At 40.1% G+C, this 12768-nt stretch overlaps 2 protein-coding genes and 1 long non-coding RNA gene across 4 annotated transcripts in view; 1 reads left to right on the top strand and 2 right to left on the bottom strand.

Moving 5' to 3' along the window:
* Positions 1-393: 393 nt before the first annotated feature.
* On the bottom strand, positions 394-7435 carry ISCA1 (iron-sulfur cluster assembly 1). 2 transcript variants are annotated; one of them, XM_068176011.1, is made up of 4 exons: positions 7278-7435; positions 5106-5159; positions 3337-3442; positions 394-2870 (listed from the first exon to the last, which is right to left on the bottom strand). In XM_068176011.1, the coding sequence occupies exons 1-4, from the start codon at positions 7356-7358 to the stop codon at positions 2722-2724; spliced, it is 390 nt and encodes a 129-aa protein (XP_068032112.1). In that variant the 5' UTR covers positions 7359-7435; the 3' UTR covers positions 394-2721. The 2 variants fall into 2 exon arrangements, with proteins under 2 accessions (XP_068032112.1, XP_068032111.1); XM_068176010.1 differs by having other exon boundaries at positions 7224-7422.
* Positions 7436-7467: 32 nt separating this feature from the next.
* On the top strand, positions 7468-11570 carry LOC137464590 (uncharacterized). The gene is made up of 2 exons (XR_010994295.1): positions 7468-9411; positions 9871-11570. It is a non-coding gene; the product is annotated as an uncharacterized lncRNA (long non-coding RNA).
* Positions 11482-12768, bottom strand: part of TUT7 (terminal uridylyl transferase 7) — a 33372-nt gene continuing 32085 nt past the window's right edge. The window contains exon 29 of the mRNA XM_068176009.1: positions 11482-11931. Within this exon, the coding sequence (XP_068032110.1) occupies positions 11864-11931 (68 nt within the window). The 3' untranslated portion in view covers positions 11482-11863. The remainder of the gene's footprint in view (positions 11932-12768) is intronic.

The raw sequence follows: 12768 nt of genomic DNA, 5'->3' as shown, positions 1-12768 counted from the left end.
GTTTTATGTCAGCAGTTACTTTGATCAAAATCATTATCCTGCATTGAAACATACCATAATGATTTTTGGTATGTGAAAGCCTTCAAAATCATCTTGTCTGCTAGAATTTTTACCCTGAGAATAGTGTGTCATGAATTTTAACAGAAGGCTATACATTAACAGCACACTCTCCCAGATGCATAAATATCTTATGCACATAGTTAACTATTTTTTCTGCCCTATGTTTCTATCAGCATTCATTTTAATGCTGTTAATATCTGGAAATGTTTAATATTTTGGGGAAATACTAAGTGAGGTAACAGTAGCATTGTGTCTACTTTGTAACCCCAGCACACAAACCTGTTCTCTCCCCCAGTGCTTTTTTTATTCAAAAAATCATTCAAGATAGGAATATTTCATGGTTTCCAACAGGCTATATTTATTATAATTGAGGACTCTACATACATTGTTGCACAAAATTATAATGGACCAATCAACAAAACTATACAGTTTGTATGCAACTGTAAGTAGCACTTTAGTAGAAGTTTAACACACTGTGCATCAGTTGTCTTAGTAAGGTGGCAACTTAAGATGATTACTTCATGGGAGTACAGAAGTGCAAACTTTCATTCAAGGCATACACAAATACACAAAAAGGATTACTACACAAGCCAGGTAGGTCTAAAAAAATCCTCAAACCAATCTTCTCCACCCCAAAACAAGTTAAATGAGTAAGTACCAGTACTCTTAGCAACCACCAGTGTTACCACATTCAAAGTCTTATCTCTAGCAAGAAGCAGAGAAATGCAATCTGAAGAAATGCCCTTAGCTTGGAGTTTTAGATGTAATGCAACAATGTCACATGATCTCCATGTTTTTGTTGGCAAGAGTGAAGGAGTTACATCACTACAGAAGCACTTACCAGTGTATTACCACTAATTACTGAATCACTATATAAAGTAACTATGTGCAACACTTGACTGTTGAAGGAAATAGTGTCATTACATCAAAAGGTGATATATAACCAAAATTCAAGTATTTACTATTAGACTGTAAGTAATTTTGACCTTCTGTTCCTGTGCACTACATAAAGCAGATGAAGTGTTAGTTTTCATTTTTTCATTTTTATTCTTCCCTTTGCCCTGGGAAGAGGTGCAGAGGGAAGAACCAAAATGTAGGTGGAACCAAAATCCTACATCTACAGCAGTTGGTGACAGACATGTGGGGTACAACTGTCCACATCAAGATGACCTCTGGATTTTCAACAAGCAGCCTTAATGCTCTCAGATCACTCCCATCTCAACACCTACAAGACTCCTGCTGTCCCCCTACTTTTTATTTGCACCATTTTCACCAGCTGTTCAGATCTGTTGCCCAAGCAGACATGTTACCTTCTATTCTGCACATATGAGCACCTGAGCTGCACAATGTCATTTCTGGACAATGAGGAGATAAAAGGGTGGAACAGTTCCTCTCTCATACCAGGTTTTGGGAAGGTCTGGAGAGACATTTACAATTTTGTATCAGCACCAGTGAAGAACTGCTGAAAACTGCATAAGCTTGAAAGACACTTGTTTACAAAACCAAGATTCTGATTAAGTAAATTCCAAAGAAAAAATGGCCTCTTACAGTATTTTAATTACTGCCTAGATTAATTTAGAAGAAATATGAAATACTAAGGGTTTTTTTTTCTAATTAAAAATTATTTTTCTCCTGTTATCAAGTTAAATCCAAGACAGGAGTTAAACAGAGGGGACCACAAACTTTGGCAAAAAAAATCTACTACTTAGAGTAATGAAAAAAGTTCAAATGCTAACAAAATTAGTAGCATGCATGATTACAGAAAAAAAAAAAACTAATGAGAAATCTGAGATTTGTCTCTCAGTAAGTTTTCATAGATTTTTGTGTAAACACAGTACATTCTGTGAACATGAGGAATAAGAATATGGAAGCAGTTTTATCACCTTGGCAAATTAATTGAGGCAAGATTAAAAAATGAAATGTGAAAAACAAGGCCTGCATATCACTTTTTAGCCTTCCAGCACCCAGATCCTTCATGATTTGAAAATGACTGAGTACAGCAGGGACTATGCCTTCAACAAGGAAAAGAAAATAATTAAAATTAGGCTAGCCCTCTTCCAAGCATTTCTATAACAGAGGCTATCATAGCCTACCACTATCTTAATACATTAACTACATTTTTATTTCCCTGAATTTAAGGGAAAATAAACCACCAGAAAATGCACTTGTAAAAAAATGAAAGCATTGGAAAAGTACAAAGTAAGCAAGGATTGTGTGCTTGTATATATAAATCCTTATAAATACTCACACAGAAATGGTTACGATTTTTTCTTCATTGGTTTGTTTGTTTTCCTCAAATCAAAGCAGAACACTATGTATTCTTTCAAATGGGTTTTGAATGGGGAAGTAGGATTGACAAAGAAAATGACAGAGGAAAAGAACAGTGAAATTTTATTTCCTTGGCAAGTGGAAGTAGAGAGATGATACTGCAGCACTTACTCTTCTTACCTTTTAGATCCCAACTCATCACAAATGACAGCATAACTATATCAGTGGTGGAATTTAACACACAGCTTATATTTTCAAATATGTAACTTTATTTTTCTTAATAGTATCCCCACTTTACGCAGCCTACAAACCTGAAGAAAATGCATTTGCTTCTGAAAGTCATAATAGTAAGTGTTTTGGGCTGCTCAAAGTCAAAGAAGTAATCCTGAGATTTCAGATGTTAAAGCTTTCTCCACAGCCACACGTTCCTTTGATGTTCGGATTATTGAAGACAAATTCACTGGACAGTTTGTCTTCTACATAGTCCATTTCAGTTCCTAGAAGCGTCAGCTGTGCCTTCTTTTCAATAAACACTCTAACCCCTTGAAAAGAACAGAAAACCAGAAATTACATAGAGCAAAACCATCATTCACTTTGAAATTCTCTTTGGACCAGTAATAAAAGAAGAGGAAGCTAAGTATAGAGACTACCAGTACAACTTGGTTTCCCTGGCCTAATGTGGGGCACTTCAAGCACTGTTTTCATTCTACCAATAGAAGTCTGTCAGAAATGTGGAACTGTTACTTATGTGTGCACATGAATGTCTATTTTTTTTGACAGGGGACAAAAAACGATGCTGATGGAAATTAGCGGTAGAACATGGCAACAAATCTCAGCTTGAGTACACAATTCACATGCATAGCAGACAGTAACCCACTTCATACCCTTCTTAAAGTCTGTGAATCCAACAAGATACACAAAACTTTGACAACATAGATTTCTTCTCTGAAAATGATGAGGTTTCATCCCCCCACCACAGAAGCTTGTGCTGCTCCACTAGAAACTCACCATCTTGAACTACTTCTTCATCAGAGTCTCCTTTCGATTTTGTATATTCTAATGTGTAAGAAAGTCCATTGCATCCCCTTGTACGAACACCTACTTTCACACCTACCTAAAGAAAAGGAAACAACAAAAAACACCACCACATGCACAAATTCCTTTTTAAAATCTATTCAGAACATCAAGTTAAAAAGTATGCAGAACAATGAAGTGCTGATATTTATTTTTCTCCATTGCCTAAATGTAAAAGTGAATTACTGTAACAGATAAGAGGTAACTTTTTCTTTTTGCTTTTATAATTTGACTGCTAAGGTTAAAAAAAAAACATCTGATCCTTGCTGGAGTGGATCATGCCCTACAGTATGTTAAATTTTTGAAGTAGGAACCAGGTCTCAAAAAGACAGTCAAATTTCAAAGACAGGTATTTTGTGACTTCAAATTACAGTTTACTCAGATGCTAATTCAGCTAGTATGACAGTAACATAATTATGAAGCTGTGAGGCCAAAATAAGGGCAGTTACTAGATTATCACAGAACTCTTGTAATGACACCATCAGAAAACTTACTTTAAACCAAAGTTCTGAAAAACATACTTTGATTTTTCATTACCTCTATTGCCAAGAAGCAAACCCCTCCCTATATCAAGTGTATGCTATATGTGTACTGTTTTAACTGGCTTTAAAAGCCAACTTAGTCAATGTTTGCAATATTCACAGCATTCAGCAAGTCTGACAAGAAGAGCATCCGTGTAAGGAAAAATAGAGAAGTTTTAAACAAAGCAGAAAACTGTTTGTGTGTAAGAATCTTTAAGAAGTATCTGTATCACCTTCTACGCACCAGTGCTTCATAACTGAAGAGCCAAACTTTATTATCCATGTCCATATGTTGTTATAAAAATGTATCAAAATGTAACACTTCTCCTCAAATGGGCTCAAGACAAACTGCCTCTGATCCTTTCAGACTAAATACCTTTCTCTACAGTAACTGCTAAAATAATGGGTTGGAAAATGCAAACAGCAATTAAAGCCAGGAAACGACTGACCATATAAAGTGTAGGCCCAAGGATTCTTTAGGATGGTTTAAAACATTAGAACAAATAAGTCTAGTTAGTTGCAGACATGCAGGAAGCAAAACAAACAATGGCCTTGGTTAATAAAAGAAATATTCTTCTTAGAGCAATACTTACTGTAAAAAAAAGCTAATGCTTGTTTTTACAATGATTATAAAAGAAGCCTCTGTGTGTCTTTCCCTCAAGAAGAAAAGATGACAAACTCATTATTTGGTGAAACACTGGTTACTTAAAAAAACACATTGTCTGGCACTTTTCCTAAGAATTAGATGTTCTCCAATGCATATGAATATAACTTTATTATTGCATACTTCACAATGAGAATTCCTACAAGAACTTAAATAATAATAACTGAAGAGCTTTCTCCCCATCAGAAGTCATTACTATGCCATACTAAAGGGTTTCATTAAAATGTAGCTCAAAAATATCTCAAGGTCAAAATTTTTCCAACTTTATTAATCTTAACAGTATCTGTACAGTGAATTGTCATTACAGTCAGTTGTTTCCTGCATTTCATTTTATAATAAAACAAAGCTGGATATACAAACAAGCTTATGCATTCCCTACCAAAAAAAAAGTATGTCAACATCTCTAACAAACACCTCAGTGTTCAGTTCAAACGTCTAAGTTAGCCAGAAATGCTTTGCAATCATGAGCTGTGCTAATACCTTAGCATACCCTACAGACTGACCCTGTCTACACTTACATGGTCAGGTTTATCTTTCAGAAGCTCTTTTATCTTCTGGACAGCAGAAGGGGTCTGCAAGACAAAAGAATACATATAAATTTGATTTTTTTGTATATTTGTAATGCATGTATTAAAGTTGATGCCTGTAAGATACACACTGCTGTAAAACAGATGTCTCCTCAACCTAATTGACACAGAGCACACCACTTCTTCACTCCTCTCCTCACCCGCACTGCCAGCAAACAGATACCTCAAAAATTCAATCCTTAATCCTTAACAATGGGGGGTTTGGCTGTTAGAATAAGATAATCTAGTTCCAACACCCTTGCCATAGCAGAGACACTAGACCAGGTTGATCAAGGCCTTGAACACAGGCCAGGTTGGTTCAAGCCCAAACTGGGCTTGAACACATCCAGAACTTCCCTGGGCAACCCATTCCAGTGTCACACGTCCCTCACAGTAATTAATTTCTTCCTAATACCTCATTTAAATCTCCCTCTTGTTTTATCACTACAGTTCCTGATGAAAAGTCCCTCTCCAGCTTCCCTGTAGGCCTCCTGCGGATACTGGAAGGTTGCCATGAGGTCTCCCGACAACCTTCTTTTCTTCAAGTTGGACAGCCCCAACCTTCTCAACCTGTCTTCATAAAAGGGAGGTGGCTGCAGTCCTCTTACCAACTTTGTGGCCTCCTGTGGACTTGCTCCATGCCCTTCTTATGTTGGAAGCCCCAGAGTTGGATGCAGGGTTCCAGGTAGGATCTCACCAGAGCAAAGCAGCAGAATCCCCTCCCTGGCCCTGCTACCCACACTGCTTTGGATGCAGCCCAGGACACATTTGGCTTTCTGGACTACAACTGCTCATTGCTGGGTCATGTCCAGCTTCTCATCAACCATCATACCCAAATCCTTCTTGATACTGCTGCTCTCAATCCATTCTCCACCTAACCTGTTGGTGTGCCTGGGATTGCCCCGACCCAAGTGCAGGACCTTGGATTTCACTTTGCTGAACTTTATAAAGTTTGTATCAGCCCACCTCTCAAGCCCACCTCTCAAGCCTGTCAAGATCCATGTTGTTTCTTTGCAACTTCTTCCTCCAAAATCACTACCATAATTCAGTCAAGTAGCTCTGTTCTTGTAAAATTTTGTCGCATACCCAATACAGACTAAAATCGGTTAGATATAGAGGGCTTATAGCCTACTTCTCTCTCCCCATTAACCTTAAGGGAACCTGTGACTTAACAGCAGATAAAATTCAGTATTCATGCAGATCTAGTTGATGCAGAAATGCAATAACAAAATGCAAACGTCAAAATTTCCATTACATTCCCACAAGTTTCTAAGACACTGAGAAAAGCATTACTAATGTGAAGTTCTTACCATGAGCCGAACTAAACACACAAAGTAAACGTCAAGTAGACTTGCAGTAGAAAATCCTTTCTAATTACCTCTACGACTCTTATTGTGGGGCTGTGTGTCTCTAGACCCACTACTGAGCAGGAATTACCTGCTCAGACAAATGACTGAGCTGTGTGCACTCGATCTGCACCTGCTCCTGTGGGAACTGACTGAACTTTTTTCTGCAGTGCTTTCAGATCAGAGGCTGGAAAAGACCTCTGAGATCACGAAGTCCAACCTACGACCAAACACCATGTTTTCAAGTTTGGCCTCTCCAGCACGGCCGCTAGAATGCACGCACTTTATTATTAACAACAGGATGTAAAGCCTTCCTAGAAAGAACCTACGCGTCAGCCTCGGTAGGTTACGCATTACCATCTTTCAAAAAATGTTAATCAAATTCTGTTTTTTGTGGTGTCTATGCGACAAGGCCCCGCTCTCCCAGGGGCCGCACCGGAGCTGCCTCAGCGGTTCCGCAGACGGAGCGGCGGAGCGCGGGGCCTCCGCTCAGCGGGACTGACGAGGAGTAGGAGCTAGCGCCTTTCAACTCGGCAGGGGGAAGAACAGCCCCTTGCAGCTCGCCCGCCGCAGCCGCCTCGCTGGGGTTACCGACGCCGGCCGATCCCGGCCCGGCACTGCTCGGCCGAGCGGCCACAGCCCGGCGGGGCGGCCCGTCCCCGTCCGTGTGCCCGCCCCGCTGTCGCCAGGGGCCGCCTCACTGCCCGTGGCGCAGCTCCCGCACCCGCGAGGTGCCGCGGTCCCCGGGTCCCGCCCGCTGCCCGACCGCGGCACTGACCAGCGTAAGGGCGGCGCGGGTCGCCTGGATCCTGCGCTTGCTGACGGCGCGCACCGTGGCGCGCACCACGGACGAGGCCATAGCCCAGCGCCCTCGGCCACGGGCAGCGCCGCCCGCACGCGGTGACGCCACCGCGCACGGGCCGCGGGCGGGGACGGGCGGCGGCGGCTCCACCCCCCGGAGCGGCGCCCGCTCCCCGCTCCGGCTGCGGGAGGGCGGGGCACTGCAGGCGCTCGGGCTGCGCGCCGAGATAAGCGGTAAAGACGGTAGGACGCCCTGTCCTTCAGCTGCCCTGGCGGAGGCCGCAGCAAAACAGCTGCCCAGGTGTCACGTGGAAAGGGGAGGTTTTTGCTGAAACCATTTAATGATTGATTAGTCAGCACCTTTCAAGTTAACAGGTTACGAAATAACAATCTTTGTTAATTTAGAATGTTAGGGGGTTAGAATGGAGCTTGAAGATCATCTAGTCCCAACCCTTTTGCCGTGGGCAGGTACACCTCTCACTGGACTAGGCTGGTCAAGGCCTTACCCAGAACTTCCCTAGGCAACCCATTACAGTGCCTCACAGTAACAAATTTTTTCCTAATACCTCATTTAAATCCCCCCCCATTGTCTTATCAGTACTGTTCCCGATGATGAGTCTCCAGCTTCCCTGTAGGCCCCCTGCAGATACAGGAAGGTTGGCATGAGGTCTCCAGATAACTTTCTCGTCTTCATAGACAGTCCCAGCCTTGTGATCCTGTCTTCATAAGGGAGGTGGCTGCAGTCCTTTTATCAGCTTACTGCAGGGGAGGCCACACACTCAAACAGTTCCATATCATTCTTAAGTTGGAAGCCCCAGAGCTAGATGCAGTGTTCCAGCTGGTGTCTCACAAGAGGCAAGCAAGAGGGGCAGAATCCTGTCCCTGGTCCTGCTGCTTTGGCTGCAGCCTAGAATTCTGACATGTTAAGGTTCAAGGATTGCTGGTGACAGCAGCTGACTGCAAAAACATATTCAAAGCAATATATTAATTCAAAGAAATGTACTAAAAAGCTCTAATCCCTAAAAAAAGTGAAATTGAGACAGTAATTTACCATTCAAAGAACACTGTTCTTACCCCATAGCTGTCCCCACAGGGGAAAAGACAGGTTGAGCCTATCAACTGATTCCAGAAGTTAAAATGGAGTCTTTCCTAACTTCTCACCTTTCTGAATTCACTTTTGCACTATTTACTTATGTTTAGATGGAGCTTGAGTGGCTGTAGTCATATAGCTTACCCTGTGAGAGGTGGTTGTATGCTGGGGGTGGATATTTCAGAATGAATAATGTGTCAGCCTAAGGAGAGTGATTCCACCACAGCTGCTGATTCAACAACAGGACATCTTCCTTTATCTCCCTTGGTTTTCAGCTGCTGTGCAGCTTATCAGCCAGAAAGGACAACTAAGTTCAACCCTCTGCAAAAGCTTGGCTGCAGTGTACTCTACTCCACCCACCCGTAGCATGTATAGTGAGTGCGAAGTCAGGTATGCTGGCCACATTCCATTCAGGAAGTAGCAATCCTATTTTCCTCTACAATTTCCATACCGTTATCTTTTTACCCCCTAAAATTTTCCCACACCAGGGAACAATGGAGGCCCATAAGTACATAGTTTCCCACCTAAAAAATACAGGCACAGAATGTGAATATTTATTGACCGTCACACTGGCAAGCATTTGAAAATAACAATGCATATGGCTATTCAATAGGAAGCTTTGGCTCAGCAGGCAAAATCCATGTGTAGAGCGATCCAGTTTGGACAAATCCCTGAGCGGAGTGCAGAGGACCCGGAACCAGTGACTGCTACGATCCATCACAAACAACTCATTGTGTCTGCCTCCTGCTGACCAGGATCCCTTTCCTCCCAGTTCATGCCAGTCTGGGGCCAAGTGAGAGGATGGCCATGCAGGGGTCAGGGCCCAGCTGCCCTTGATGCCTGCCTGGTGCAGAGGCATGGTGGGAGGAGAGCATGAAAGCTGCTGGATGAACTGACCTGCCATTCCCCAACTCCTGGTGGCTGCAGCGACTTGACTTGCAAGAAACCCCAATACCATTGGTACAGGGAGACTCATGCCATTACTTTAAGTTGAATGATGGTTATGCCAGAAGGTAAACAAGTACTCATTTTTCATTTCCACATTCCAGCATCCTTAAATATGCTAGATAATACTTTAAATCCCTGTTTATGAAGTCCAAGCACAAGAAACACATTTGGGTCTCATCACCTCACTTCCCTGATTCTGGGCTTAGTAGTTCTGAAGAGCTTGGTAGCACATAAGATATGTGTTTTTTACATACATAATTACGCTCTTTACTGAGGCACAGTACTACTACCTCAAATATAAAGATAGCAGGTATATAAAAAAAGTTGTATTTTCTTTAGCTACAAACAGTGTGTCTTTTCACATGTAATTCATGCACCTTGAACATGCATCTCAACTAAACTACTCCTACTTAGGGGTGGGGGGGTTTAATGCACTACTGGGCTGAAAGCTGAAGTCAGTACACTTGAAGGAGGGAAGCTTGTGTATGACTGCAGCTAATACCTCCTTCATCCTTCACACTCAAACATGCAGGCAAAACTTTCATCAGGATGCTTCCAATCATCAATCCTTAGTCTCCTGCCTGCTGAATCAATCTCCACATGGAACACTGAGCATGGGCTAGAAAAATAGCCTTCTCTCAGATAAGATAAATGCAAAAATCAGTTTTAAAATCTAACTAGTTCAAGTGAGTAATAAGAGATATTGATAAGTTATCAGTATCGAAGAAAAAGCCAACAAATTTCTATGCTAGAAAACTCCCATTCTAAGCAGCTATTTCAAGCCCTGGAAGCTTTAAGTAAAATTTTAATAGATGGGGAAAGAGTTTGAAATATAGCTAGGAAACAAACCTCATCAGAACAATTGCATTAGGGAAAATGGATGTGTGATATCTAGTAGTTAAATAACTACATGACACTGACTTACCTGTTTAAGACGGTTAACTGAGTTGCAAATCTGAAAAAAATTAGTATTTCTCTATTTCTCAGCACTGATTACCTACTAGTCACAGCATAAAATATATTCCAGCTTTGGAAACTCAGACATCAAAAGCATTTGAAATTCCTGTGAAATATGGTGACAGTACTTTTTTCCAATAAAAAAGACAGCATAAATAAACAACTGCATGTCCCTCCATATCATTAAGAAGGACAGAGTATGCACCTGGTTCGGAAGAGATTTATACACTTCAATCCAACCAGCAAAATTGGAAGTAACTCTGAACAGAAAGCTAAATAAAGCACAAAGGTAATATGCTTGAAAATGTGTTTAGGAAAGAACGCAGAAGAAATTATTTGTGAAAGCAACACATCTGGAAGTTCACAGACATCTGGCTTCAGATGGATGAAAACCAAAACAAGACTTAGGATGCTAATTCCCTAAGACCCCTTTGGCAATTCTAGCTTTCAACTCCCATAAAAATAGATTGATAGGGGAAAAAAAATTGAACATGATGGTTATAAATCCAGATAATTATAGTAACTTTGCATTAATTATACATTTATGTCAGGAATATTGAAAACTACAACTTCAGAAAAAACCAGAGAAACTTAAGTCTGATTTTCACTTTTTTGTTTTTTTTTAATTAATTTCAGATTCATAAATTAACAGTGGTTTAAATTTTAACACATAACTAATTCTCTTCTGCACAAGATGAGATGGTACATTACCACCTCTGGAAGGACTTCAAGTAAAACTCAAGTACGTACTACTAATGAATGTAAATTCTTGACTGGTACAAGGATCCTCTTCATATTCTATTAAAATGGACATGTATTTTTCCCTAGCTGCCAAATATAATACCTCTACTTATTAAAGCATTTTTGTCTGTATCCCCAAGGCCTTGAAAAAGATTCTTAGCAGCAACAAAACAGGACTGACCTGTTACCTAGTCTTTCTTTCTTTCTTGAACACGAGCACAGCAGCAAATAAACTCCCATAAAATTACAGAACAGAAAACAACCCCACAAAATCTCAGTGGCACTGCTTGTCCAGAGATTGTTTTACATATGATGACTAGTGTTTATGTTTTTAGTTCTCTGGAGAGATAAGAAAGAATATAGCAATCTACAAACATCTCTAACACTTACACAAGGATTCAATAAACAATCAACATTAATAAATATCATTTGCTCCTTCAAAAGATTCATTTTTGAAGAAAATATAATTTATTTGGCTAGCACATAGTTTTAGTGCAGTTTAAAATGGTCAGGTGGAAAAATGAAACCCTGAAATCAGTTCATTTTTAATGCCTGCCCTTTTCTAAATGCATTACCTAGTAAACAAATAAAAAACATCATGGCTTTCTATTAAAATGCTCAAACAATCTATTATAAAGAACAGGTGTTTGTATTAAAATTCATAGTTGCTTGTACTAGCAATCTAAAAGAAAACACCCATATTTTCATTGAACTTAAGCTGAAGGTTGTCTATGCTGCTGTCCGGTGAATTCAGATGCTTTAGCCAAAGACATTTCTTTTAAGTGAATGATGGGCCTGTGTTGCAATTTATCAGTGCTTAATATCCCTCATGATTCTTGCTGGGTCCTCTTCTGTGAGGCTCTTCCCTGAGTCATGTATTTATTGGAAAGGCTGCCTAAATTGGGAGGAAAAAAACATAATGCTTTAAAGGTATTATTTGTTGGCTTTTAAAAAACAAAACCAAACAAAACCAAAACAAAAGGAAGCAAAAAAACCTGACAAAAAACCCAAAAAGACTTAAACCAACTGAAACAAAAAGACAGGAGAAAATTACTGTCAAGTCAAACTACAATGAAAGGACACACAGATCAACTTAAGATCATCAGCTGCCATAGGACAGTAGGAAATAATTAGATACAAAATTGAGAACTAGCATTTTCTTGAACTAAACACCTAATGACAAACCATTTTGTGTTACAAAATCCCCAAACTTAGATCTGAAAAAGCCTTCCAGTGAAGACAAAAAAATCCAATGTGTCTTCCCAAAAAATTGGATAATTTAATATGAGATACTTAATTGCAGTCAAGTCTTCACAAACTTCAGAAAACTAATTAGGTCCCCCTCCAACTGCAGAGATATTAGTGTATTATATACCCATGCTGCTGAAAGGTTTGCAGAGTTGTACTAGAAATTGTAATTAAAACAAAAGCAGCTGTTCTTAAAATCTTCATTGTACTTTAAATAAACTGCTGTAAGGAAGCTACATTGTTAATCATGCATATAAAACAAAACATCTCTGATTCAGAAAGAGTACATAAAGGCCTTTTTAATACAGTCTCACTGCTACTTCTAAATGTAATTTTAGCTTGTTTGCATTTTGGCAGTTCAGACCAAGGGAGTGGTTTGATAATCTCTAAGTTAGTTTATCATGTATAATTCTAGACAATTACTGCAAGAAACCCTCACAGGAAAGCATTCCATGCTTTGTCCCTGAAGAATCAGAGAACCCCA

This window comes from Anomalospiza imberbis, chromosome Z (genome assembly GCF_031753505.1).
Source record: "Anomalospiza imberbis isolate Cuckoo-Finch-1a 21T00152 chromosome Z, ASM3175350v1, whole genome shotgun sequence".
Taxonomy (NCBI): Eukaryota; Metazoa; Chordata; class Aves; order Passeriformes; family Viduidae; genus Anomalospiza; species Anomalospiza imberbis.
Note: the sequence above shows the minus strand (reverse complement) of the source record. Positions and strands in the feature narration are given on the sequence as shown.

Excerpts from the sequence above, each read along its gene's own strand:
- ISCA1 (XM_068176010.1), bottom strand. The coding sequence starts at position 7,358 with ATGGCCTCGTCCGTGGTGCGCGCCACGGTGCGCGCCGTCAGCAAGCGC. Across the intron at positions 3,443-5,105 it reads TGAAAGATAAACCTGACCAT|GTAGGTGTGAAAGTAGGTGT; the intron begins GTAAGTGTAGAC and ends CCTTTTCTTTAG. Across the intron at positions 2,871-3,336 it reads TGAAGAAGTAGTTCAAGATG|GGGTTAGAGTGTTTATTGAA; the intron begins GTGAGTTTCTAG and ends GTTCTTTTCAAG.